We start from the raw sequence: 27,730 nt of genomic DNA, 5'->3' as shown, positions 1-27,730 counted from the left end.
GCTAGAGGCGGCGTCATGCAAAGGCACTAGCCTAGGGGCACTAGTGACGGCATCGCTGCCGTTCTCACCGGCACGATACACCACAAGCCCGGTGGTGTCGGCGGCACTGAGGGTCTGGGGTCCGTGGAGGAGGCACAGGAAGGAGATGGGGGGCCTCAGTTTGGACCCTGATACGGAACAACCATGGATTTGCTCCGGGCAGGATAGGAGGGGGGGGGGGGGGGGGGGGGGGTTTCCAAGGCTGGTATAGGGCAGGTATTAGAAGGATGGGAGACCTGTTTATAGATGGGACTTTCCCTAGCTTGAAGGCGCTGGAGGAGAGGTTAGGCCTGCCCCCGGGAGATGCTTCCAGATACCTCCAGGTCCGGGACTTTCTCAAAAAACAGGTGGGGACATTTCCGTGGCTACCCCCTCGAAGGATACAGGACAGGGTAGTGTCTGGCATCTGGGTAGGAGAGGGGAAGGTGTCTGACATATACCAGGAGCTGCAGGAGGCAGAGGAAGCCTCCGTGGAGGAGCTGAAGGGCAAGTGGGAGGAGGAGCTGGGTGAGGTGCTAGATGAGGGCCTGTGGGCTGATGCCCTGGGCAGGGTGAATTCGTCCGCATCATGTGCCAGGCTCAGTTTAATTTAGTTTAAGGTGGTACACCGGGCTCATATGACGACGGCGAGAATGAGCAAGTTCTTTGGAGTGGAGGACAGATGCGCAAGATATGCAGGGAGTCCGACGAACCATGTGTTTTGGGCATGCCCGGCGCTTAAAGAATTCTGGCAGGGCTTTACGAGGGCTGTGTCCAGGATATTGGACACGCGGGTGAAGCCGAGTCCAACAATAGCGATCTTTGGGGTGTTGGAGGATCCGGAAGTGGAGGAAGTGAAAGAGGCTGGAGTGTTGGCCGTTGCCTCCCTGGTAGCCCAGAGACTGATCCTGTTAATGTGGAGGGACTCTTAAACCCCCGAGCATGGAGACCTGGGTTAGTGATATGGCTGGGTTCCTCAGCCTGGAGCAAATAAAGTTTGCTTTGAGAGGGTCCTTGCTGGGGTTCTCTAGGCGGTGGCAACCTTTCCTTGTCTTTCTAGGGGAGCAGTAAAGTGTCAGCAGCAGCAGCAACTGGGGGAAGGAGGGGGTGCTGGGGGGAGGGGGGCCCCGGTGGGGGGGAATTGTCTACTTAATGTATATTTGCGTTTTGTATAATGATAACAGCCACCTAGTTTTGTTTTTTTTTAAATTGTTTATTTTTCTGTTATGTAAAAATTCTGGTTTGAAAAAAGCTTTAATAAAAACATTTTTTTAAAAAAGCATGCAAGTGAGGCAAGCAATTAGGAAGGCCCATGCCGTTGCCTTTATTGCAAAGGCTTTGGTGTAGAATGATAAAGAAGTCTTGCTACATTTGTAGAGTTTGGTACGACCACATCTGGAGCAGTGTCCAGTTTTAGTCTCCAAATTTAAGAAAGAATATACTTTCATTGCAGGTGGTACAGCAAAGGTTCATCAAGTTGGTCCTTGGGATGAGGGATTGTCCTATGATGGGTGGCTGAGTAAATTTGGCTTGTATTCTCCTCCATGTGTTTGGAAGAATGAAAGGCCATCTCATTGAAATCATCAAAATTCTGAAGAGGCTTGATAGACTGAACGCTGAAAGATTGTTTCCATTGGCCAGGGAATCTAGAACACGGGGGTACAGTTTTAGGATTAGAGACCAATCATTTAGGACTGAGATGAGAAGAAATTTCTTCATTCAAAAGGGTTGTGAATCTTTGGAATTCTCTGTCCCAGAGGGTTGTAGATGCTCCATCATGAAATACATTTAAGGCTGGGATAGACGGAATGTTCATGTCTCGGGGAATTAAGGGATATGGGAGTGGGCAGGAAAATTGAATTGAAGCCCAAGATCCATCATGATATTGAATGGCAGAACAGAGTCTATGGATCTTTGTGGTCTACTCCTGCTCCTATTTCTTACACGCACACATACACATTATGTATAACATATGTGTACACACACACACAAACGCACATGCGCGGGGGTGTCCAGCATTTGTTACTCATCCCCAAGTACCCTTGAACTGAGGGCTTTCTAGGGCATTTAGGAGGGCAGTTAAGCATTAACCACATTGTTGTAGGTCTGGAATCACATGTAGACCAGACCATAGGCGGGTTCTCCGATCCCACCCCCGGGCCCGGTCAGAGAATCCCCGGGTGGGGAGGTGGCGTGAATCCTGCCCCGCCGCTCTGATGCTGGCTGCCGAATTCTCTGGTGCTGGTTTTCAGGCGGGAACGGGTATTGTGTCGGTTGGAGGCTGTTGGCAGTGCCCCCCCCCCCACCCCCAGGCAATTCTCCGGTCCCCGATGGGCCGGGTGGCCGCTTGTTTTCGTCCCTCCCGTCGGCGTGAAATGGACATGATTCATCCCGGCGGGACTTGGCTTGGTGGGCGGTTAGCGGGGTCCTCGGGGTGGGGAGGGGGCGGCACACGGGGGGATTCGGCCCGGGGGGGGGGGGGGGGGGGGGGGTGCACGGTGGCCTGGCCTGTGACCGGGTCTCACCGATCTGCGGGCAGGCCTGTGCCGTGGGGGCACTCTTTCCCTCCACGCCGGCATCTGTAAGGCTCCGCCGTGACCGGCGCTGAGAAGAAACCCACTGCACGTGCGCAGGGAACACACCTGCAATTCTGCGCATGCACCAGAACACGCTGGCAGTCCTGCGCATTCGCCAACTCGCGGCGGTTGACTGAGGCCCTATGGCGCCGGTTGGCGCAGCGTCAACCCCTCCAGCACTGGCCTAGCCCCGACGCCGGAGTGGTTCACGCTGCTCTTTGGCACCGGTGCGGGCCGCCCCGCCATTTCTGGGAGAATCCAGGCCCAGATCGATGAGTTTGAGCTCAACTTTTAGTTATTTCCTTCGTCACTATACTTGCACATTATTTGCTATAGAATGGAAGATAGTAATGATTGCACTATACTTATTTTACATTTCTGTCTTTCAGATTATGGTAATCTGACATATCCCAATATCCCAGTTTCTTCTTCCTGGAATACCTTAATTGACAACAACAACAAACAATCATCACAGCAACAGCAACCACACTGGGATTATTATCCCCGGAGAGAGAGGGAAAGAGATCGTGATCGTGAACGAGAGCGCACGAGGGAGAGAGACCGTGATCGGGACAGAGACCGGGACCATGAGCGAGAGCGGGACCGCAGTCCTAGTACAAGTGTTTATAATGGGTGAGTAACTAAAAATCATTTGTGATATTCATTGTTCTTGGTATCTGCAGCGTAACTATTTACGAAGCATCATTCACCTAAAGTATACTGGTCAATTATGTTTCAAATTCCATGTCTGTTGGTGTGATGGGTCTGGGGAGGGGTTTCTACTTTCACAATTTACTGTGTGATATTTGTGTTCATTTTTGCTGAATTCTATTTTAATTTACATGAATTAGTGAATGGGTAGTAAGACTTTGTCTTTGTTTCTTTAATGGATTGACAATGGGCATGACTCTATGGTTTGTAGTAATTTAGCTGTTGATTGGTAATGAAGGGAAGGGTAGTGATGCTCAATCCTTCCTATTCGGCTAGAGCATCTAATATTTTTGTGTTTCAATTATGTCTGTTGATCTCCAACAACTATCATTGGAATGCAAAATGCAACCACTTGTTAGAGACATGATACTTAGTTTATAAAATAAATGCAACAGTGACAGTATAACTAGCTTTAAAATAGCACTGCAGCTATAAATTAAGATTTGAGAAAATTATGGATTTCACTGAGGTGGTCCAACAATAGAATTCTTAATTCATTGTCATTTCAGACCAGCAGATACTGTTGCTTTTGGTTGCACCACTGTACTTTGCTACTCGTGGATGATGATGGTCTGGGAGTTTGTTGTTAAGTAAGAGCATGAAATGATAAGCAATGGAGGGGTACCTAACAGCTATGATCTAATAGAATGGTAGAACAAGTGTCTGAGTGAATGAATTTCTTGTTGGCAAGAAGATATGTGAGCAACTTCTGTTGAAAGACGAAAGTTAGAGGAAAATAGTTTGATTCTGAGATGTGTTTTTGAGGATGGTGACTGTTCTTCTAGGGTAATTAGTGTTGGGAAATACATGATGATCTTGTCAGTGATGCCCATGTCCCATGAATGGATTTTTAAAAAAAAGATTAGTATATGTAGTTGCATTGCTGTTTTGCTCCTGTGCTATTTATAGATAACCAAGTTATGTTACCAGCGGCAAGAGATTCATTTTAAAGGTTTCTGGATGTAGTTCAATCATCGGGGCGATGTTTGTGGTGTTTACAAAAAATCACATCGAGATATTGTCAAAAGGTTTTATTTATACTATGGAGACACAATGTGCCTACTAGGTAGTTAAGTGGTAGAGCAATACATGAATCTTTAGTTTAATGGCCTGGCCCGAGATCATTGCTCCTTGTTCTAGGGTCTGTGACTAGAGAAAATAGTTTCTCTATCCTTTTCCAATGCGTGTTTCAGGATTCTAATAATTGGTTTCAAATACCCACACTGGGATGTTCTCCAAAAATACAAAATTAACCATGCTATATCATAGAACTCACTGATACTTACAGAAAAGTTTAGATCCTAATTTTAGGTTTTGTAAAATTATTAAAGAATTAAGTATTTCATTTTTTCAATCATAAAAAATGAATAAAAATATGTTGCCATTAATGAGTAGGTGATATGGTCAGGTCTGCAATATTGCAGCACCACTTTTTCTTCACTACTTAATGCAGGATTGCAATAAAGTGGGGTATTCTATTCAGCAATCAGTTTGGGACAATTTTCAAACAGTGACAGAGGAGATGGAGAAATGTGACTCAAAGCCTGCAGCCATCTGCTGTAATAGGCTTCCCATCCAACTCCAGAATTGTTATTGTAGTGTGCATATAAAGATTTCAGCAATCTGCTCTATAAATGTTCACAGATCATTAAAACTCATTTTGATTACAGACTTATTTACTCCATTGTCTCACTACATTATCCATTTTGGTTTTTTAATTCTGTTCATTTTGTTTTTCACTGTTTTGTATGTATTTGTAATTGGGGAATCTGAGTAACACACTATCATTATATCATTTCCTGTATCAAGAACTTGAATATACAGAGATTTCACGGGGATTTTGATCTAGTTTAGGTTCAATATAAGCATGTACACATCCACACTGTTTCATTTAAATGGTTACAGTTCATTCAGAGTGTTTTGTGTTTGCACAAATTAAACAAGTACTGGGGGTGTGAGGGCATTTTGTACTCTATTGTAGAGGCATGAAGATTGCTGCAGTTTGTTTGTGTGTGTGTGTGTGTGTGTGTATGTATGCGTGTGTTACAGATTATACTGTGACGGCATAATGAACTAGAGCATATAGGACATCTGTTTGTTGGGCAACTTCCAGGGGCCAGGAGGAGGGCTGGTCACTGATAGCTGGCCAAAATGAATCTTAATGACTACCAGCCCAGGAAAAGTCTCTGTGCTGATGCCAAAATTATTCTAAATGGGGAGGAGGGTTCAATTCGGATGAAGTTGAATTATTTACCATCTGTGCCAGAGCTGCTGCCACATGTCTTGGGGAAGAAAAGTAAGAGGCCCTTAATTCATAAAAGCTGGGTTTGAAATAGGAGAAAAGGTGGAAAAGAGCTCCAGATGTCAGGTAAAAAAAGAAAGATTAATACAGAAACTTTAGGATATCGTCTCCTTTTACTGAAGTGAGTACACTAGGAAGAGGAAAACAGGATTCAAAGTATTTTAAGGATAATAAATGAGATTCATGATGTAGTGTTGAGCCTCAACAGTTTTTTGGCAGGTGTAACAAATCTTGGAGAACGCATCATGTCTGCCTTAAAATGACTGCACTAATGCTTCAACGGTGCATTTTGCAACCTTTGATTTTCAGTGATCAGTGGTTGGATATTCCCCCCCCCCCCCCCCCCCCCCCCCCCAAACCTTTAGAAACTTGGGAAGAATGCTCACAAAACACCCCATTAAAAAAGTAATTCATGGCAAGGTGGTACTTTGTCAGAGTAGTGTCAAAGGGCTGAATTTTCCCAGACCCATGATGGTATGCTTGCTCGCTGTGTAGCCAGAAAAATAGCAGGAGCTGCATTGGGACAGCTCTGTGACCCCGTACCTGCTGCCAGATAACTTTCCTATGAGCACACTAGAAGGTGAATTGCTGCCTGCTCCAAGGAGACAGGCAGCCAGCCAATTTGTATAACTTGTGATCTGAGGAGGGAGGTCTTGCCTTTTGCTGGCAGCGGTGTGGCCCCTTACTGTGTGCACAAGCCACCAACTCAATGCGGACAGCTTCCTGGACGAGCGGGAGCCATCCGAGTCAAAGGCACTGTACAGGCACGCGGGTAATGTAAACTGGGGTTTCCCAATCCGCTCTCCCGGTCTATATCCTGTTTTCTTTTAGGCAGCAGTGCTCTGAATGCGGCCCTGATCTAACTCGGAGTGCTCGCCACTCCCAAGTGCGGCTGTCAAGGCCTCAGAACGGCAGGTCTTCTGATAGGGTTGGCACCATTGTGGGCCAATCTGAAGCGGCCATTTAAGAGGCCACCGTGGGAGAGAAATTTGGGGCAGCACGGTAGCACAAGTGGATAGCACTGTGGCCAGCACTCTGCCAGTGTGAATTCAGATCAAGTCCCAGCCCAGCGGGCATTCTAACCACTGGGGCCGGAGTTAACGCCAAAGAACCTGGCAGCTGGAGCTGTTTTTAAGCGCTCCACTTCCCACACACTCACTGCAGCCACCAAGATAGCTCACAGAAGACCTGCCTCCCGAGATCGGGAGTCCAAGGTGGACCCCCCAGCTCCATGCCAGTGTGGAACGAATAACACCCTCTTACCAAGAGTAGGCCGCAGACTCGAGCCTGCCCTCCTGAACAGTGCCTGGGAGTTGGTGGCAGAGGCACTCGATGATGCCAGTCTTGCCTGGAGGAGACAGTTGGTGATCCAGAGGGGTGGAGGTCACTGGTGAGGCTTCTTCCCTGAGGGGGGGTCAAATAACCAGGGAGGGCTCCAAAGCCAAAAGTACAAATGTCCTCTGGTTACGATGAGTGTTGCTGAATACCTTCCTCTGCAATGGGGCATCACTTCTGAGGAGTGCTAACACCTAGTGGGCCCCTGATTGAGCTTGGCCACACCCATCCTCTTGATGCAATAGCTGGGGTATGAAGTTGTCCAGAGGGGCGCTCTGGGTGGCCTTCCGGAGTGAGCATACAGAGCATACAGCAGTGTGAGCAGCGAGGAGCTTGTAAGTAGAATCAAAGGGCTGCATTTAAAAGACCAACTGCAGCAATGGTGGTCTGAGCCAGGCCATTCTGATCCCGAGGGGGGGGACACCAAGTCACAACCCACTACTACCCCTGGCACAAGCAACCACCCCCAGCATGTCTGACAGTTTCAATGGGTTTTTGGTGTCTTTTTCTTGAATAATAAGAAATACTGGCATTGCCAGACAGGAAGTTGCGGTACAAATTCCATGTGGTCAGATACAAATGACCGCGACAAGCAGAGGAGCTGGAGGGTGAAGACCCCTAAACCGACACAAAGGAAAAGCAGACAGCAACAGTCAGAGGAGTATCTCAAAATTCTCGTGAGGAATATAGGCATATCACTCTCGGAGGGGGTCAGTTTTTCTGTTTGTCTCCAAGAACTCCAGTCTAGTTTTCTGTCAATGTCCAAGTTGGCTCTAAAAAGGTCTTAAGTCTTGAAAAGCTGTGTGAATAGATTGAAGCTGCCAAACGGGTAAGTGTGGTGTTACTTCCCCCCCCCCCCCCCCCCCCCCAGAGGTAGCTGAACTGTTGGTTTGTTGAAAAGGTACTCTGGAAAGCTATGCCACCTTGAAGGCCTGACAGTGACCCAAGGGATGAAAGGTTTGTAGCGTGCCTTTCTGATAATTGTACCCATGAAATTCTGAGGCAAAAGCTGTTGTCAGATAAGATGCCTGCCCTATCCTGTATGAACAAGGAACAGCGTATTGCAGAACTATTTAGCTACATAATGCCGTACATGCTGAAGGGAAATGCTTGTGGTTGTGTAAAATGTGTCTTTGTTAAATCAATTATTTAATGTGAAATTTATCCTTTTTAGCTGAAGCCTGCTCATTCACATTTATTTATGTTGGTTTTAATTAGTGTTGAAGTAAGAGGTGCAAAATGTGAAATCTTGTTGGTAATTTCTTCTTTGTAGATCATTTGGTAAATTGAGCTATTTTGGTTTCATGGTTCACCCATAAGGATTGTAACAGTACAGAAAGCTACCAGTCATAATATAACAATCTGCATTTATATCGAACTTTTAACATAGTAAAACATCTCCAACACTTCACAGGAATAGTTATCAGACATAATTTGATCCTGAGCAGCAGAAGAGATATTAAGACAGGTCGCCAAAACTTTTAAGGAACCTCTAAATCAGGACAAGACATAGAGAGTGCTATGGGTTAGGAAGGAAATTCCAGAATATAAAGCTTTGAATAGTGGAAGAAAGAAAATCAGGGAGGTGCAAGGAGATCAGAAGGAGAATGGCAGAGATCGGAGGATTTTGGACTAGAGGAGAGGAGGTCACAGATGTAGAAACAGTTGAAGTTATGGACGGATTTCAAAACAAGGATGAGCATTTTAAAATTGAGGCATTGCCAGACAGGAAATCAATGTAGGTTTCGGCAGATGAACAATACTTTAATTTGGAAACCAACAGCAAGGCTTTTTGTGATCTTGTGTTTACAGAGGGTGCAAGGTGGCACACCAGTCAAGGGAACATTGGAATAGTTGACCGTAAAAGTAACTAAGGTATGGATAAGAGTTTCAGCAGCACTTGAGCCACAGTAGAGGAGGGTACAGGTACTTCCACAGAAAGTGAATGTAAGCAGTCTAGGTGATGGAAAGGATATGGGTCAGGTTAGGGACAAATTGGGTGTCACAGTTGCGAAGACCATAGATTACCTCATAAAGTGACCAGGGAAAAAGAGAGTCAGTGGCGAGGGAACTAAATTTGTGGTGGGAACATTATGTATAATGTAAGCCATTAAATAATAATTCTCAGTTGGAAGTTATCAAGTTAAAATTTGATTTTTGTCACTGAAGGGCAAGCTGATAGTCACATCTGGAATGGGCAGTTTCTGATATGGTTTTGATGCTAAGTTCTGATACTGACTAGTATGGGTCATCCAGGTCCAAGCCATGGGGTGGCAACTTGTTCAAGGTACAATTGATTGTGGGAAGTAAGGAAAACCATCTTGAAATGCATGTGAATAACTCAAAAAGGTATTAGAAAGGGTAAGAAGGTTAAGATTGCATTTTAAATAAGTGGGAGGTGGGCTAAAAATATATTTGAATAATTTAAGTGAGATTGAAGATTTGGAAAAGCCAGAAAAAGTTATTTGCCTCTAAAGCAATTTTGGCAGCATAGCTAAGCACTATTACAAATATATCCATCTTCCTATAATGTGTACAATATTTTTGTCCAATGGCATTAATGTGGTACCTGTTTCAGTTGATTTTCAAATTACAATGATTAGCAAACTTCTGTCTGTTTTAGACTACAGAACAATGGTAAGGAGAATGACAGTATATTCAAACTGCTTGAACATTTCTGCAGCTGGGCAGTGTGTTGGATTGAGCATCGAGTATGACAACCCAAATTTAATTTATTTGAAATTTACCAGATGTTAATATTTGAATAGGAGAAGCCTGGCCTTTAATTGGCGTGGTTTGTGGCGAAAGGCTTTGACTGATGACCCCCGACTATGCGAAATATTTTTTTGTAAAGTAAAATAGGGTTCAGCCAAGCCCAGAAACAAACACCAGAGATCCTCTGACCTGTGCATCCTATGCACAAGATGTGCAACTGTGAGAAAACCTGAACATCACAGCCAGACATCGAAAAGTGGCTTATTCAGATTGTGAAAGTAATCCAGTCACAAAATGTTTTGTGACCAGAATTCTTACCAATGCCATTTACTGCAAGCAAATGCATACAGAAAAAGATCAGGTCTGTGTGGTGCATAGTGTTTTGTTTTCTTCATCGTGGCTATTAAACCTTTATTGATAGTACTGAGACCATATTTGATCTTGATCTGTTTGCTTTTTAATAACCTTAAATTATTGTAAGTTGACACTGTTCTGAGATTTGCATCTTCCTGTGAATAATTTCAATATTTTCTTCCACTTGCTTTTTATGCCACACAAACGAATGGGTTTTCATTTCCTCCAGAGAAAGCTAAAAGTCATTCTGTTGCCAGGATTAAGATGCTGCATAATCTGTAAATTGCTTTCCTGTCAGCACTAATGATCTAATAACTAATAAATGTATCAATGACTAAATATTACTAAAACTATTTGTCATAGGAAATATATGTAGAATTCAATTTTGGCAATTGAGGAAATGCCTTTTCAACAAGTGTTGGAATGTTGTTGACTGCTTCTCTTGGCTTCTTTACAGCATTGGCAGCTTTTTTGTGAATGCTCAAAGCCACATGTTGTTTCTAAGCAAGCTGACTCCTACAAGTCATCTTCCTTCACCAGTCAAACACTGAGCATTCTTGATGTCTGAAGCATGTTTTACTTTCTATGAATCATACCAACACTACCAATTCTGGAATTGCAGAATTTTGACCAGAGTTGGCCATATGGACCTGAGGGATTGAAGATTTCATAGCTGTTTGAAAAATGTGTTTGTCATCTCTTAAGTGTGTCTTTAAAAATAACAGGTCTCCCATTTAAGACTACGTTGAGGAGGAATTTCTTCTGTCCAAGGGTTGATTACCTGAGGAATTCTGATCCCCAGAGAGCAGTGGAGCCTGAGTCAATGAATGAACTCGAGGCAGTTGGATACATTTGTGAATGACGAGGGAGTCGGGGATTAGTGGACAGGCAGGAAATGTCAGTTGAGACCACCAATCCAACAGCCGTGACCTTACTGAATAGTGGATGGAGCAGGCTGGATGGGCCAAGTGGCATATTACTCTTTTTCTTATGATATTGTAATGTCCCCATCTGAAATCAGGGATTTAACAACATTTGCTCCTTGCACACATGTTTGTCGACTTGCTCATTTTTAGCAATGCAATGTTGCTACTAGGCAGGTTGCATAAATATGCTTCATTTAGTTTTTCTATCCGCTTCAGCAATGTGGCTTTCAAAAAGAATTTAATTACCAAATTGCTTTGCTTAGAATAGATAAAAGGGACTTTTAAACCTATTTTTTAGTCACTTTAGTGAATACCTCACTTTTTTCAATTTTTTTTAAAGAATGGCATACGGTGTAACCCAACAGTTTTGATTCTTTAAGAAAAACTGCAATGTAGTATGGCATGACTGGTAGGTGGAATTTTGATGGAGAATTGTCAATCAGTGTAACATAGAACAGTACAGCACAGTACAGGCCCTTCAGCCCACGATGTTGTGCCGACCATTTATCCTAATCTAAGATCAACCTAACCTGCACCCCTTTAATTTACTTCTGTCCATGTGCCTAAGAGTTGCTTAAATGTCCCTAATGATTCTGACTCCACCACCTTTGCTGGCAGTGCATTCCACACACCCACCACTCTCTGTGTAAAGAACGTACTCCTGACATCTCCCCTATACCTTCCTCCAATCACCTTAAAATTATGTCCCCTGGGGAAAAGTCTCTGGCTATCCATTCTATCCATGACTCTCATCACCTTGTACATCTCTATCAAGTCACCTCTCTGCCTTTTTCGCTCCAGTGAGAAAATCCCTAGCTCCCTCAACCTTTCTTCTTAAAACATGCCCTCCAGTCCAGGCAGCATCCTAGTAAATCTCCTCTGTACCCTCTCCAAAGCATCCACATCCTTCCTACAATGAGGCGACCAGAACTGGACACAATATTCCAAAGGTGGTCTAACTAGGGTTTTATAAAGCTGTAGCAGAACATTGCGGCTCTTTAACTCAATCCTTCTGTTAATGAAAGCTAACACCCCATACCCCTTCTTAACAACCCTATATCAACCTGGGTGGCAACTTTGAAGGATCTATAGGGCAGCACGTGAGCACAAGTGGATGGCACTGTGGCTTCACAGCGCCAGGATCCCAGGTTCGATTCCCCGCTGGGTCACTGTGCAGAGTCAGCACGTTCTCTCCGTGTCTGCGTGGGCTTCCTCCGGGTACTCCGGTTTCCTCCCACAATGTAAAGACGTGCAGGTTAGGTGGATTGGCCGCGATAAATTGCCCTTCGTGACCAAAATAAAGGTTAGCAGGGGTTATTGGGTTACGGGGATAGGGTGTAAGTGAGGGCTTAAGTGAGTCGGTGCAGACTCGATGGCTGAATGGCCTCCTTCTGCACTGTATGTTCTTTTTACGTGGACTCCTTCTGTTCCTCCACACTTTCTAGAATCCTGCCTTTAACCCTGTATTCAGCATTCAAATTCGACCTTCCAAAATTAATCACTTCACATTGATCAAAGTTGAACTCCATCTGCCACTTCTCAGCCCAGCTCTGCATCCTGTCAATGTCCTGTTGTAACCTGCAACAACCCTCAACACTATCTACAACTCCCCCAACCTTCGTGTCATTGGCAAACTTGCTAACCCACCCTTCCACTTCCTCATCCAAGTAATTTATAAAAACCACAAAGAGCAGAGGTCCCAGAACAGATCCTTGTGGGACACCACTGGTCACCGCCCTCCAGGCGGAATACTTGCCATCCACTACCATTCGCTCTCTTCTTTCCAGACAGCCAAATTTCCCTATATCCCATGCCCCCCCAACCTTCTGACTGAGCCGACCAAAGGGAACCTTATCAAGTGCCTTACTATGACTTACTATAACACCAACTATGACTTGCTTAGTTTGTTATTTCCTATTGATTCCACTAGCCATTTATTTTGACTTGCTCCCCGAAGAATAACTAAATCCATCTGAAAGGTTTTGATCACCTCAGCCTGTTAAAAACCTAAAATTGTGGATTCAGGCCATTGGCTGGAGGCCATTTTTGTCTTTTGAGCCAATTTTGATGAATATAAGTAAATTAACTATCTCCGCCCAATACAATCAGCTATGGAGTGAGTAGTGTACATGTTTGATAGAAATTGTAAAATACTGCAAATGAGATCATTTGTACAGCACATGGTGAACAGGGAGCCACACCTATTACATATTTAAATAGAAGAAAACTTTTGTCTTGCTCTGTCGTGTTTGAAAGTTTTAAGCATATCAAGACATAAAACTTTGTTTCTTTCTCTCTACGCACAGTGAAGAAGGTCGGTATAGGCACAGAGATTACCCGCCTGATAAAGTTTATGATCGTGATTACCATCATCGGGAAAAAGTTAGCAGGGAAAAAGAAGATCGGCACAAAGAACGCCGACACCGGGACAAAGAAGAAGGGAGACACAAATCTTCGAGAAGGTAACAAAAATTTAGCCACCAAATTGCTTCCAGCAGACCAAATATATTTTAAATATTCTTTAAAATGCAGCTGCATAGTACTCGCATCCCACAGTTCAGAATTCAGATGCATCTGGGAATGAATAGATGAGAAAGGCACACAAATATTTGCAGCAAAATATGCTGCTAAAACACTTATTAAAATCATGGTTTACTTTATTTTTATGCTGATCACAATTAGGGATGTTGGTGAGGTGGATCAAAACCCTTCCCACTTAATGGATTCCCACGTTCTAATACAGCCAGATGCAATGTTAAGGTGCCCCTATTCTGCAGCAATCTCTACTACAAAAGTATGCCTTTTTTTCTGCTTCTCGCTGCAAGCATCCTATTACCTTTTAAGTGAAATTGCCAGTTCTTCAAAATTAGTTTTATACTGTAGATGCATTTTGATTCTGAACTGGATTGCAAGTGCCCAAATTCAATTCATGTAGGACTCTTGTTTCAGCCACTAGAGGTTTCTTTCATGCCATTAATCAAGCTTGATTTGAAACTAGACCCCACCATTAGAAGGCTATTGTCTAATTCGCTATACTGTTTAATTCCTTTTTAAAAGAAAAAATTGCAAGGGAAAGCACTGTGCTAAGAGCTTCCATGGGCCCTGTATGTGAAAATTGTAGGCAGCACACAACTGATTTTCCAATCACTTGCAATCAGTGGGCAAAGATGCTCACTTTTGGCTTCAATTGGAAATTGTATTTCATTCATCAGTTACTAAGTTCGAACCACGCTCAAGTAGTCTGATTTATTTGTCAAGTAGACTAACGATCTGAAATTTGCGGATTTGAATCCACACCCTATCATCTCATGGAAAGTGGGATCTGTGTGAAAGGCATGATTTGAGCAATAGATACCCCCTGCAGTAAATCACAATGAAAGTAATAATTTATGTCCTATAGCAGCAGCAGACGGCGCCATGACAGTGAAGAGGTGGATGGCCACAAACGACACAAACATAAGAAATCTAAGCGAAGCAAGGAAGATAAAGAAACCAGCGAAGATGTTTCCCAGGAACCAGCGCCCAGTGAAGCTGCAAGCAGTAATTAGATCACCGGGTCCTTCTTACCCTATTGGCTTACATTGCTGATAAAGAGAAGGAAATGTTGGAAATGCTTGAAAATCGTTCAGTAACCGACAAAACTGAATTTCTGCAGAAATCTGAAATTCTGAATTATAAATATGACTGTTGAAGTATGTGGTGCTTTTAAGCATCTACTGTTATTAAAACATAATTACAATGTTTGTATTAGTTTATTGAAGATTAATAAAATTTGGGGTTTTTTTGTTTAAAAATGGATGTTTTACTTTTAACAATTGTTGTTTGGAGATTTAACATTCCTGAAGATCCTGTGCAGGATATTCCTCTTTTGCTGTGCCAGTTGCTAAGCAAGTTTGTTTCTTGTCCATGTTGCCCACTTATTCCTCCTGGCATCTTGGTGGGTTTGTGTCCAGCTACAAAAGAAATGGTACATTGTGTTCTGCAGGTTCCTGCAGCACCTCGAGAACTACTAAATTATCTTTTTATTTAATGCATGCCGACTAAGGGAATATATAGATATTTTGATTGCTATTGAGGGCAACACTTCAATATAATACATCTGAAATCTCCCTGACTTGATGCATTTAGACGTACAAATTATGTAACAAATTTCACATACTGTAAAATAATGTTAGTAGAAATCATTAATATGATAACATACTTCCTGAAAATACAACAAATTGATATCGCCACTATATTTGCAATTTAGGTAGAGCAGGGAGAAATACTACTTCAACGATAGTTGAAGAATATTTACCATGAAATTTTCCAGTCACATGATTAACCATCTAAAAGATTTCTTTATTCAATAGATGTCGTAAGATTTACTGTAGCAAAAAGTAATTCTTGCGGCAGTTATTTTTTCCAAAATAAAAAACTTACTACTCATTGTTCATTGATACCTGATTCTACTGGAGGTTTGTACCATGACATTTTGTTAAACAACAGTTGCAAAGAATCCATTCACCAGCAAAATTTAAGTTTATTGTAATCCAGAATGCATTAGTGAGCATTTCAGTCCCATTCAGCCAGTTTAAAATTGCACATTGAGGTGCATTATGCATTTTTTTCTTCAGAAAATATATAATTAAAAAATTAACAAAATGCCACAGAAGTCTAAGCAAAGTTTTATAACTTGTAAGAATTATATTGCCATTTCAATACAATTGCCTCTATCCTGTGACTTAAGTTACTGTACACTAATCTAGAGATGGCTGCCAGGCCAGGATGCCACAGTGAGCATAACTTTTCCCCTTGCTTCCTTGAGCATCTTCACCAGGCAGGGATGACTAATTCCAGAGGTACTCCTTCCATTGACAGCCAAAATCATATCTCCACACCTGCAATAACAAGACAACATGGGTTTACACAATGACTTAATTGGTTAATATTAATTTTTTTCAGCTTTACTCTACCATAAACCAGCAATTTAGTTGAAATTGCCTACTGTAGACTTCTGCTTGTGACCATGGAGTGATTGGTCACATAAAGGGCTGTTTCTGTTCAAAGTCACAGAAAAGGGCTCTTGTTACCCAGATCCGGGTGGAATTTTGATGAAAAGGTATAGGTGAAGTTAGAGGAGCAGTTTACCCCTGGAATGGTATGTCTTCTGATCACCGGACCCGGCTGAAAACAGTGAGAGGTTTGGCTGGAAAGTTGAAACAGTCTTGCGCTTCACAGACCGTCTCTTCCAGCATGCAGGCGGGGGAGGGGCAAGCTGTAAGGCCACACATACAGGATCTGATGACTTTTATCAAGGAGGAATTCCATAAACAGGAATGAAATGCATAAGGATCATGTAAAGGCCATTGCAGAAGCTGTGGCACCCCTGAAGGCTACTTTGGAACGGGTGGAGAGGTGTTTGGAGGTGCAAGGGTCACAGATTCAGGAGATTGAAGGATTGATCTCGGACCACAGAGATCTGTGGAGGCTCCTAGATGTCCGAGGAGTCCTTTGTAAAATGTTGAGGGCACTGGTGGAGGAGCAGGAGAATGCCTCGAGAAGGCAGAACCTGCGAATAGTGGGCCTGCCTGAAGGAGTGGAAGGTGTGAGTGTCACAAGGTATGTCTAGAGGATGCTGGCGGGACTGGTGGCAGAAGGGGTGCTAGATAAGGCACCTGAAGTGGACCGAGCGCATGTGTCTCTGAGGCAAAAGCCTAGAGCTGGAGAGCCGCCACGGGCGGTGATTGTGAGACTCCATAAATCTGTGGAGAAAGAAAATTCTACGGTGGGCCAGGGAGAAGCGTAGCTGCGACTGAGAGGGAACTAACATCCGGATTTATCAGGACATCGGAGCCGAGTTGGCAAAACGGCGGGCAGGTTTCAACAAGGCCAAGGCAGTGCTGTACCGGCGGCAGATCAGGTTTGCGGTGCTCTACCTGGCAAAATTATGGATGGCATTCGGATGCCGGCAGTATTATTTCGAGACCCCAGAAGCGGCTGAAGACTTCATTAAGGAGCATAAACTGGGGGAGAACTGTGTGGACAATGCTTGGGAACCGGGGTGCTGGCACTATATAATGGTTGGGAGCATGTTTGAAGTGGGTGCAGGGATTGGGAGATGTTCGCCTTTTTTGTGGGGGTGGGGGTTTCTGTTCAATGTTGAGATTATAAGGAGTTGTAGGGGTGAAAAGTTTATGTGGGGATGGATGTTCTCATCCTCCCTCCTGTTTTATGGGTTTGTGTTTGGTTTGATTTGAAATCGAGGGGTGTGGCGATTTTAATGAGCAATAAAATGGGATTTGTGAGGGCGAAGGAGGTGAGGATCCAGGTGGGAGATATGTGATTGTGAGTGGGGTATTGGAAGGGGCACCGGTGGTGTAGGTAAATGTGTATACTTCAAATTGGGATGATGTGGGTTTTATGAGGGTTGCTGGCAGAAATCCTGGATTTGGCTACGTACCAGTTGATCATGGGAGGAGATTTTAACTGTGTCCTGAAGCCGAGGGTGGATAGATCGAGTCCCAGGTCGATGGGTAGGGTACGAATGGCAAGGGAGCATGGGGGTTTATGGAGAGGATGGATATGGTGGATCCATGGAGCTTTCAGAACCCAGGGGGAAGGGAGTATTCCTTCTTTTCACATGTCAATAAGGTGTATTCTAGGGTGGTTACTTTGTACTGAGTCGGGAGATTTTGGTTGGGGTGGAGGGGGCAGAGTACGCGGGGATAGTTATCTCGGACCATGCACCCCACTGGCTGGATATTCGGGTCAGTACGAGACGAGAGCAGAGGCCGGGGTGGAGGTTTGACTCGGGGTTGTTGACGGATGTAGGTTTTTGTGATAAGGTGCGGTTGGCGATTAGGGATTATGTGGAGTTGAATCAGAATGAGGATGTGTCAGCGGGCATTTTTTGGGAAGCACTGGTCCGGGGATAAATTATCTCATTTACGGTCCATGCGAATAAGGAAAGGAGGGCGGAACATGACCGTCTCGTGAGCGAGATAATGGGGGTGGACAGAGAATATTTGAGGGTGCCCACCGTGGAGGGATTGGCAAGGAGGAAAAAGTTGCAGGGGCAATTTGACAGGCTGACAATGGGGAGGGCGGTGGGGCAACTGCATAGGGCAAGAGGGGTGCAATATGAGTATGGGGAGAAGGTGAGCCACTTGGTGGCGCACCAGCTGCGGAGGCAGGCTGCGATTAGGGAAATACTGAAGATCCGGACTGGGGCTGGGGATGTGGTGTCAGAGCTGGGGAAGATAAATGAGGCATTTAGAGAGTATTACCAGAGACTTTATGAGGCAGACCCAGGAGGGGGACATGGGGTGGTTTCTGGACGAGCTGGAATTTCCCCAGGTGGAGGAAGCAAAGGGGCAGGCTTTGGAGGAGCCCCAGGAGCTGAGGGAGGTGCTGGATAGTATCGGGTATGAAGTCGGGGAAGGCCCCTGGGCCGGATGGGTACCCGGCAGAATTTTCTAAGAAATTTGCGGCGGACCTGGCACCACATCTGTTGGGGGCGTTTAATGAAGCACTGGAGAAGGGGGAGTTGCCAGCGACAATGAAGGAAGCAGTAATCACACTAATCCCATAAAAAGGGAAGGATCCGGTGGAATGTGGGTCGTATAGACCCATATCAGTATTGAACACGGACGTGAAAGCATTGGCTAAGTTGGCGGAAAGGATGGAGAATTGTGTCCCGGGGGTGGTTGCAGAAGATCAAACAGGCTTCGTGAAGTGCAGGCAGCTTACGAAGAATATAAGACGGCTGTTGAATGTGGCGATGAATCCGTCAGGAGCTCTGGTACCGGAGGTGGTGGTGTCCATGAACACGGAGACAGCATTTGATCGGGTAGAATGGCAGTACTTGTTCAAAGTTTTGGGATGGTTTGGGTTTGGGTCGAGATTTGTGGCATGGGTGTGGTTGCTGTATGTGGCGCCAAGAGTGAGGGTGAAGCCCACTGTCCCTGCTGCTGTTCGCCCTAGCGATCGAACCACTCGCAATCGCGCTCAGAGCAGCAAAAAGCTGGAGGGGGATCCGAGGGGGAGGCAGAGAGCAGAGTCTCACTCTATGCAGATGACCTACTCCTCTACATTTTGGACCCACAGAGCAGCATGGACAGAATCATTGCGCTCCTGAAAGAGTTTGGAGCCTTCTCGGGCTACAAACTCAACATGAGCAAAAGCGAGATCTTATTTCTTCCTGAACCTATCTTGTTTTATTCCTACGGCCCTGGGTTATGACGAGTTAGTTTTATCAGGAGTTGCCGAGGTCCGGTATTTTGGAATGGCTTGACCTTCTCTGATCTTATTCAGACTTCAAGTTATGCAGAGTTGGCCTTATCAGTCTGAAATGGTTAGGGCAGCTTTTCTTACATTGTATCAAACATTTTGACCGGTCTGCCCATTGACCAGTTTTCCCATCATGCCATTACTTAATTCATACCATATCACAGGGGAATGAGCTATGGTATCTGCAGCTTAAAAACTTCCTACGAAAGGAGACAAGGACGTACCCACAACCGCCACGACAGACACTACTGGAAGAACTACTGGACGCAAGCATACTAGATAAGGGAAACTAGTGACGTGTATGACCGACTGACAGAAAGGGCCAATACCGTACTGGATGCAACAAGAAAGAAATGGGAGGAGGACCTGGAGATTGAGACAGGGTGGGGACTCTGGAGCAAAGCACTGCATAGGGTCAACTCCACCGCCACGTGCGCAAAGCTCAGCCTGACGCAGCTATAAGTGGTACATAGAGCCCACTTAACAAGAACCCGTATGAGTAGGTTCTTCCCGGAGGTGGAGGACAGATGTGAACGGTGCCAGGTAGGCCCGGCCAACCACGCCCACATGTTCTGGTCTTGTCCCAGACTTGTGGAGTACTGGACAGCCTTCTTTGAGGCAATGTCCAAAGTGGTGAGGGTGGAGCCATGCTCGAAAGTGGCGGTCTTCGGGGTTTCAGACCTAGCCAGATCTATTCCTAGGGAGGAGGGCGGACGCCCTTGCCTTTGCCTCCCTGATCGCCCGCCGTAGAATCCTGTTTGACTGGAGGTCAGCAGCACCGCCCAAAGCTGCAGACTGGCTGTCCGACATCTCGGAATCTCTCCAAATGGAGAAAATCAAATTCGCCATCTGAGGATCAGACGACGGCTTCCACAGAACGTGGGAGTCATTCACGCGACTGTTCTGGAACCTGTTTGTGGCCAACGAACAAGAGGAAGAATAGCCAGGTAGACAAGAATCAGGGGAAATTAGTCAAGAATCAGGGGAAGGTAGCCAAGGCATGAAAGGGAGAGATAGGCTGGGAAAGAGGGAGGGAGGGAGGGGGGGGGGGGGGGGGGGGGGGGGGGGGGGGGGAGATGGCTAAACCTGAAGAAAGAAAGGTGAACCATGGGGGGGGGGGGGGGGGGAGAGGGAGGGGGGGAGACAGCTAAACCTGAGGAAAGAAAGGCGAACCGTGGAGGGGGGAACAAGAGAGGAGAACCAGCGAGGGGGGGAGCAGGGAAATGGGAGCCGGAAGGAAGGCGCGGGATACCAAAACGTGCATGACATCTCCAGGATCGGGGAATGAGGAAAATAAAGACGGAGGACGGGAGGAGCAGCAGAAGCGGAGGTGAGCGCGAGACGGCAGCGAGATCCGTACGGGAGAAACAGGCGACAACAACACGAAACACAGCCAAGTATCGCACACTGTAATTATCTCCCCGGCACCCGAATGTGTATTTGCCTCCCCAACCCCCCCCCCCCCCCCCCCCCCCCGGCCCCCGCAAACAGCCGCCTACTTACGTGGTGTAAATAATTTTGCCAGGTGTACAGAGCTGCCACTGTCGAGCTGGTGCTCAATACCCTACCAGTTATTCTATTTCATATTTTATTGTATTTTTTTTACTATGTACCATTTTCTTCTCCTTGGTATGTTGGGGTGCGCCCTTCTCTTCTAGATATGTGTATATATATATATGTTTCTTATCCTGTGTACATAACGGTAATTATACCTTGTTCAAAAACCCAATAAGAAACATTTATAAAAAAGAGTGAGGGTGAGGACGAATGATATGAGCTCATGAAGCTTTGACTTACAAAGGAGGCAGGGGTGCCCGCTGTCGCCACTGCTGTTTGCGCTGGCCATAGAATGATTGGCGATGGCTCTCATGGGGTCGGCAGAGTGGCAGGGGACAATGAGGGGACAGAGGGAGCATCGGGTGTTGCTCTATGTCGATGACCTCTTGCTGTATGTTTCGGATCCGTTGGAGAGTATGGGAAGGATTATGGGCCTGTTGGGGAGGTTTGGAGGGATCTCGGGATACAAGCTGACTGTAGGGAAAAGTGAGGTATTCCCAGTGAATGAACTGGCACAGCAGGCTAATTTAGGGGGGGATGACATTTACGGTAGTGAGGGATAGGTTTAGGTACTTGGGGATTCAGGTAGCGAGGGAATGGAAGGGGCTCCATAAGTGGAACTTAATGAAGCTGGGGGATAGTGTATACAGGAGGTGGAGGGAAGTGGGGCTGGTCAAGGTGAGGGATTTGTATTTGGAGGAAGGGTTCGCCAGTCTGGAGGAGCTAAGGGAGAGGGTAGAGCTGCCCAGGGGTAGTGAGTTCAGGTATCTACAGGTTAGGGACTTTGCACGAAAGGTGTGGAAGGGATTCCCTAGATTGCCGGAAACACCCTGCTGGAGCGACTGCTGCTTCCGGATGTGGAAGGGAGGGAAGAATTAGGGATACATATAAGTGGCTGGGGGAGCAGGGAGGCGAGCGGGTGGTGAAGATCAAGGAGAAATGGGAAGCTGAGTTGGGAATGGAGATCAATTGGGGAGTATGGAGTGAGGCACTGCAAAGGGTAAACAGGACCTTCTCTTGTGCAAGGATGAGCCTGATACAGTTTAAGGTGGTGCACAGGGTGCATATGACTCGGCAAGAATGAGTAGGTTTTTTCAGGGGGTAGCAGATGAGTGTAAGAGGTGTGGGCGGGGGCTAGTGAATCATGGGTTTGTGAAAAATTGGGAAGATTCTGGGCGGGAGTGTTTGCGGTCTTAGCCAGGATAGTGGAGGAGGGAGTGGACCCAGACCCTTTGGTGGCGATATTTGGGGTTTCAGAGAAGCCGGAGCTCATGGAGAGGAGGAAGGCCGATGTCTTGGCCTTTGCCTCTCTGATTGCGCGGCGACAAAGTTTGCTGGAGTGGTGGTCGGCATCTCCACCGGGGGACAGCAGCATGGTTGGGTGACCTGTATGACTTCCTGCGGTTAAAGAAGATAAAGTATGAGTTAAGGGGCTCAGCAGGAGAGTTTGAGAAAAGGTGGGGGATGTTTGTGACCATGTTTGAGGAGCTGTTCGGGGGGGGGGGGGGGGGGGGGGGGGGTTGGGTGATGGGGAGGGGGGTGTAAAAGGAGAAAAATCTGTACGAACTGTACAGTTGATTGTTGGGAAGAATGTTTCCCGGGATATTTATTTGCTGTAACCTACTTTGATAAAAGTTTGAATATAATGCGTTTAAAAAAAAAAGAAATTGCCTAATGTAGGTAACCAATATTTCCGGTTCTGATATGGAGGTACATAGGAATTAGGAGCAGAAGTAGGCAATTCAGCCCTTCGAGACCGCTCCATTATACAATCAGATCATGGCTGATCTCTTCCTAGACTCAGAGCCACCTCCCCACCTGTTTACCACCTCCCCACCTGTTTTCCATACCCCTTTAACTCAATTTTAAAATCAGAATTATATCTATCTCCTTGAAACCATTTAATTATTCAGACTCCACCTCGCTATGGAGCTGCGAGTTCCACCAATTTACCACTCTCTGTTTTAAATCTACTGCCTCTCAATCTATATCTGTGACCTCTTGTTCTAGACGTTATCAGATTAGGTTCTTCCGCCATAAGTAAACAAGTGAAGAAAGCACTAAATGGAGCACATAGCTCCACAACACTTAACTTGTTATACAATTGCATAATTCTTCCTGGTGGCTTTTCCCTGCTTTGTTGATGCTCTGAAACTACAACGCTAAGAAAATAAATCATATTAAGACTTTTCTGTGCACTGAAGAGGCTGTGTGTCATTCCAAGTCCAACAGCTTGCTCTGAAAACTCTGCTCACTTTTTGACTGCTGTGACAAATTCCACCTCAGCTGCTTGAGACTATCACAACATTCTAAAACAATCCACATCATCCTTTTTAAAAGAAAAAGTCAATTTGCCCTATATTTCAATGTTAACATAACCTTTAAAAAGTTCCAGGGTCCAAATTTACACCTTTATCAAATATTAATTGTTCTTCCTTGGGCTGTACCCTATCTGATGTACCAAATTTTATTGAAATCTGTCCATTAGATTTTTAGATATATTATTAACAGACTAACAAACAGGGACAAAATCATTCCCTCTGTCCACCTTCAGTGGCGGAGGTAACAAAGCAGTGTTGAGATTCTGTCTATGAATCTACATGCTACTCCGTACTTACAATTCAGGATTTCTACAGTAATTGTTCAGAGTGCTTCGGCTCAACATAAGTGTCCATGATAGAACATAGAACATAGAACAGTACAGCACAGAGCAGGCCCTTCGGCCCTCGATGTTGTGCCGAGCAATGATCACCCTACTCAAACCCACGTATCCACCCTATACCTGTAACCTAACAACCCCCCCTTTAACCTTACTTTTTTTAGGTCACTACGGGCAATTTAGCCTGGCCAATCCACCTAACCCGCACATCTTTGGACTGTGGGAGGAAACCGGAGCACCCGGAGGAAACCCACGCACACACGGGGAGGACGTGCAGACTCCACACAGACAGTGACCCAGCCGGGAATCGAACCTGGGACCCTGGAGCTGTGAAGCATTTATGCTAACCACCATGCTACCGTGCTGCCCATCATAGATGTTAAGCAACATTTGTGCAGAGTTGGAATGTTGCTAAATTGGGAGTATAAATAATGATTAAATTACTATTATCAGGCTCTGCAACTGCTGACAAGAGCACCTTTTCAGAATTAGTGAAATGTGCTAAGTGCTGGTAAGCATAGTTATGAGTTTAAACTGGGATTCCTTGGGTTAGATTAAGTAACTAATTTTTAAATACAATTTTAACACTTTCTTCCATTAAAGGCAAGTGTCCCAGATGTTTCAGGGTTATGCCCCGAGTTTAAGTTTGTGAAAAGGATTTGCTTTATGACTTTAGGTTTACTGCAACAAAATGCATATAATCGTAGAGTTTAAAATTGAGTTAAACGGTAAATTAGATGGAACTTTTCCTTCCAAGTGGCCATTGTGAAATAAATTAGAAGAAAATCTAATTGAGGCGCACTTAATAGATAGATGAATCTGGACCTAACAAACTTTTCCATAAAAATTTTTGCAAACTAGTTGATCAGCATGGGGTGAAATCACAAGTAACATTATAGTTTTGTAAAATGAATGACCAGAGTAATTTATTCAAATATAAGGTTGTACTTTTATTTACAATATGGAATTATTTTTGCTGCATTCTGTTGTAGGATTAATTAAATAGTCTACATTTTGCTTGTTTTGAAGTTCCCGCATCCAAAGTTCTAATTAACTCCAGAAAACAAGGGTTCCAGTCCCACTCAATTACAGCAGGTAATCTGGGTTGACACTTCAGCACTGTGCAATTTGTCTCAGGTATTATCTTTTAACCTAAGATGTTAAACCAAGGCTGTGTCTATTTATTAAGATGGACATAAAAAACCATGGCACTACTGGAAGAGAAAATTATTTCTCCTAGTGTCATTACCAATATTCAACCCTCTCCCAGAATGACCAAACACATTGGGTGGGATTTTCCGACCCCCCGCCGGGTCGGAGAATCGGCGGGGGGGGGGGGGGGGGGGGGGGCCGGAATCCCGCCCCCGCTGACCACCGAATTCTCTGGCACTGGAGATTCAGCAGAGGCAGGAATCGCGCTGCACCGGTCGCCCCCCCCCCCCCCGGCGATTCTCCGGCCCATGATGGGCCGAATTCCCGCTGATGTAATGCCGGTCACGCCGGCGTGAATTAAACCACCTCCCTTATCGGCGGGACCAGGCGGCGCGGGCGGGCTCCGAGGTCCTGGGGGCCGCGGGGCGATCTGGCCCCGAGGGGTGCCCCCACGGTGGCCTGGCCCGCGATCGGGGCCCACCGATTCGTGGGTGGGCCTGTGCCGTGGGAGCACTCCTTCCCCTCCGCGTCGGTCATGTCAGCTTCCGCGATGGCCGACGCGGAGGTGATCCCCCTGCGCATGCGCGGGGATGACGTCAGCAGACGCTGACGCTCCCGCACATGCGTGGACTTCCGCCGGCCGGTGGAGTCCCTTTGGTCCCGGCTGGCGTGGTGCCAAAGGCCTTCCATGCCGGCTGGCGGGGCGCAAACCACTCCGGTGTGGGCCTAGCCCCTAAAGGTGAGGGCTTGGCCACTAAAGGTGAGGGCTTGGCCCCGACAGGTGCGGAGGATTACGCCGGAGTGGTTCACGCCACTCCATCCCGCCGGGACCCCCCGGCCCGCTGGGTAGGGGAGAATCCCGCCCATTATCTGATCATCTATCTCATTGCTATTTGTGGGATCTTACGGTGTGTAAATTGACTCACAATTGTTATGTAGACAAACATAACTTCAAATCTAATAAATTGGCTGTGAAATACTTTTGGAATGTCCTGCATATGTGAGAGGTATTCATTCATTGTTTTACCAAATAGAATTCACCATTATCCAACTATCAAGTAACATTTACACCTTTGTTTTTTCATTGTGTATCCTCTGTAATATTTATTTTCCTCATCTAAAATAAATAAAACCACACTACACTAGATCTGTGCAGAAAACAGAGCTAGAATGCAAGAAATAGGAACAGGAGTAGGAAGTTTAGCTAGCCCCTTGAGCCTGTAATGCCATTCGCTCCGATTGTGGCCTTAACTCCACTTTCCTGCCTGTCCTCCCTAACTCCACTTTCCTGCCTGTCCTCCCTAACTCCACTTTCCTGCCTGTCCTCCCTAACTCCACTTTCCTGCCTGTCCTCCCTAACAATTGAAATCCTTGTCGATCTTGAATATATTCAATGACCCAGCCTCCACTGCTTTATGGGGAAGAGAATTCAACAAACTAATGACTCATAAAATATTTCTCTTCATCTCAAAAAATTGGAGACTCCTAATTTTTAAATGATGGCCTTGAGTTCTAAATCCCACAATAAGGGAAAAGCAGCTCGCCACGGCAGAGCGTGGCCGGTGAAAGCCGGGAGACCCCGCTCCTGGGATCTACCTGGCTCACAATGCTTCGCGAGATACAATGCAATCTCGCGAGACGTTGCAAGAGGAATCCCGCCCACAATGGACAGGATCGGTTTTTGGCCAATCTGCATATTGGAGTGAGGCAATGAGCCTTACTCTAATGTGTAGATTCCCAAGGTACCTGAGGCTTTGGGATTCAATCCCTTCGCCTTGGGTGAGTGCCGGTGGGTACTAGTCCCTACAAATGGAGACCAGGCAGAACGGCACTCGGGGTCTCTAAGAGGATCAGAGGCCCCTAGTCGCATGCCCTTTGGGCAGAGTGGTGCCCTGGCATTGCTGCCACCTGGGTACCCCGGCAGTGCTGAGATGGCTATTCAATGCGACTTGCTTTGAATAGCCAAATGGGCAATGCCAAGGTGCCCAGGTGGCACTGCCAAGCTGGCATTTTTGCACACATATGATCAGGTCAGGGTTGCTCACCATGGGTGTTGGGTTCATGAGGGGGCTGGAGGGCCCTCCCATGTTGCGTTTGGGCTGGGGAGAGGGCAGGGATTTTTGTGGGCCTCGGAGATTGGAGCAGCATTTAAAAATGGCATCCCGATCTCACTACAATGGGGAGTTCCGGCGAGTGGAGCTCCCCATTGTAAACAAAAATGGGGCTGCACGCAGCCTTGGCCGTGCATTCCCCGTTTAGGCCCCTTTTTCAAAGAGTCACGTTGAATAGCCATCTGTTTCCCGTCGCTGTATGTTTTTTAAAAATTTGTTTATGGGATGTGGGCGTCGCTGGCTGGGACAGCATTTATTGCCCATCCCTGAAAACATTTAAGAGTCAACCACATTGCTGTGGATCTGGAGTCACATGTAGGCCAGACCGAGTTAGGATGGCAGATTTCCTTCCCTAAAGGACATAGTGAACCAGATGGGTTTTTAGGACAATCAACAATGGTTTCATGGTCACCATTAGACTTTTAATCCTAGATTTTTATTGAATTCATTTTTCACCATCTGCTATGGCGGGATTTGAACTTGGGTATCTGGATTATTAGTCCAGTGACAATACCACTATGCCACTGCCTCCCCTGAATGCTGTGAAGCACACGGCTAAACGCACCCACTTTGTTCCCTTTTGGAAAGATTGCGCCCCTCAGCATCCACTCTGTCAAGTCCCCAGAATCTTCTATATTTCAAGAAGGTACCTCTTATTCTTACCAGTGGCTATAAGACCATAAGATTTAGGAGCAGAATTAGGCCATTCGGCCCATAGAGTCTGCTCTGTCATTCCATCATGGCTGATACGCTTCTCATCCCCATTCTCCTCCCCATAACCCCTGATCCCCTATTAGTCAATAATCTCTGCCTTAAAGACACTCTGACTTGCCCTCCACAGCCTGCTATGGCAATGAGTTCCACAGATTCACCACCCTCTGAAGAAATTCCCCCTCACTCAGTTTTAAAGGATTGTCCCTCGAGTCTGAGACTGTGCCCTCGGTTTCTAGTCTCTCCTACTATTGGAAACAGCTCCACGTCCATTCTATTTACGCCTCCCAGTATTCTGTAAGTTTCTCATCCTTCTAAACTTTATCGAGTAC

The 27,730-nt window shown here is 45.8% G+C and overlaps 2 protein-coding genes across 9 annotated transcripts in view; one reads left to right on the top strand and one right to left on the bottom strand.

Moving 5' to 3' along the window:
• Positions 1 to 14,731, top strand: part of fip1l1a (FIP1 like 1a (S. cerevisiae)) — a 127,391-nt gene extending 112,660 nt beyond the window's left edge. For 4 of the 5 annotated variants that reach the window (XM_038791180.1, XM_038791179.1, XM_038791177.1 and 1 more), the window contains exons 14-16: positions 2,984 to 3,227; positions 13,244 to 13,399; positions 14,338 to 14,731. In XM_038791180.1, coding sequence (XP_038647108.1) covers positions 2,984 to 3,227; positions 13,244 to 13,399; positions 14,338 to 14,485 — 548 coding nt within the window. In that variant the 3' untranslated portion in view covers positions 14,486 to 14,731. The remainder of the gene's footprint in view (positions 1 to 2,983; positions 3,228 to 13,243; positions 13,400 to 14,337) is intronic. The other variant, XM_038791178.1, reaches the window with a different exon arrangement.
• A 526-nt stretch (positions 14,732 to 15,257) lies between these two features.
• Positions 15,258 to 27,730, bottom strand: part of lnx1 (ligand of numb-protein X 1) — a 290,347-nt gene continuing 277,874 nt past the window's right edge. For all 4 annotated transcript variants that reach the window (XM_038791172.1, XM_038791171.1, XM_038791173.1 and 1 more), the window contains one exon: positions 15,258 to 15,817. In XM_038791172.1, the coding sequence (XP_038647100.1) occupies positions 15,682 to 15,817 (136 nt within the window). In that variant the 3' untranslated portion in view covers positions 15,258 to 15,681. The remainder of the gene's footprint in view (positions 15,818 to 27,730) is intronic.

Source organism: Scyliorhinus canicula, chromosome 3 (genome assembly GCF_902713615.1).
Source record: "Scyliorhinus canicula chromosome 3, sScyCan1.1, whole genome shotgun sequence".
NCBI lineage: Eukaryota > Metazoa > Chordata > Chondrichthyes > Carcharhiniformes > Scyliorhinidae > Scyliorhinus > Scyliorhinus canicula.
The sequence above is the reverse complement of the archived record's forward strand: the minus strand, read 5'-3'. Positions and strand labels throughout refer to the sequence as shown.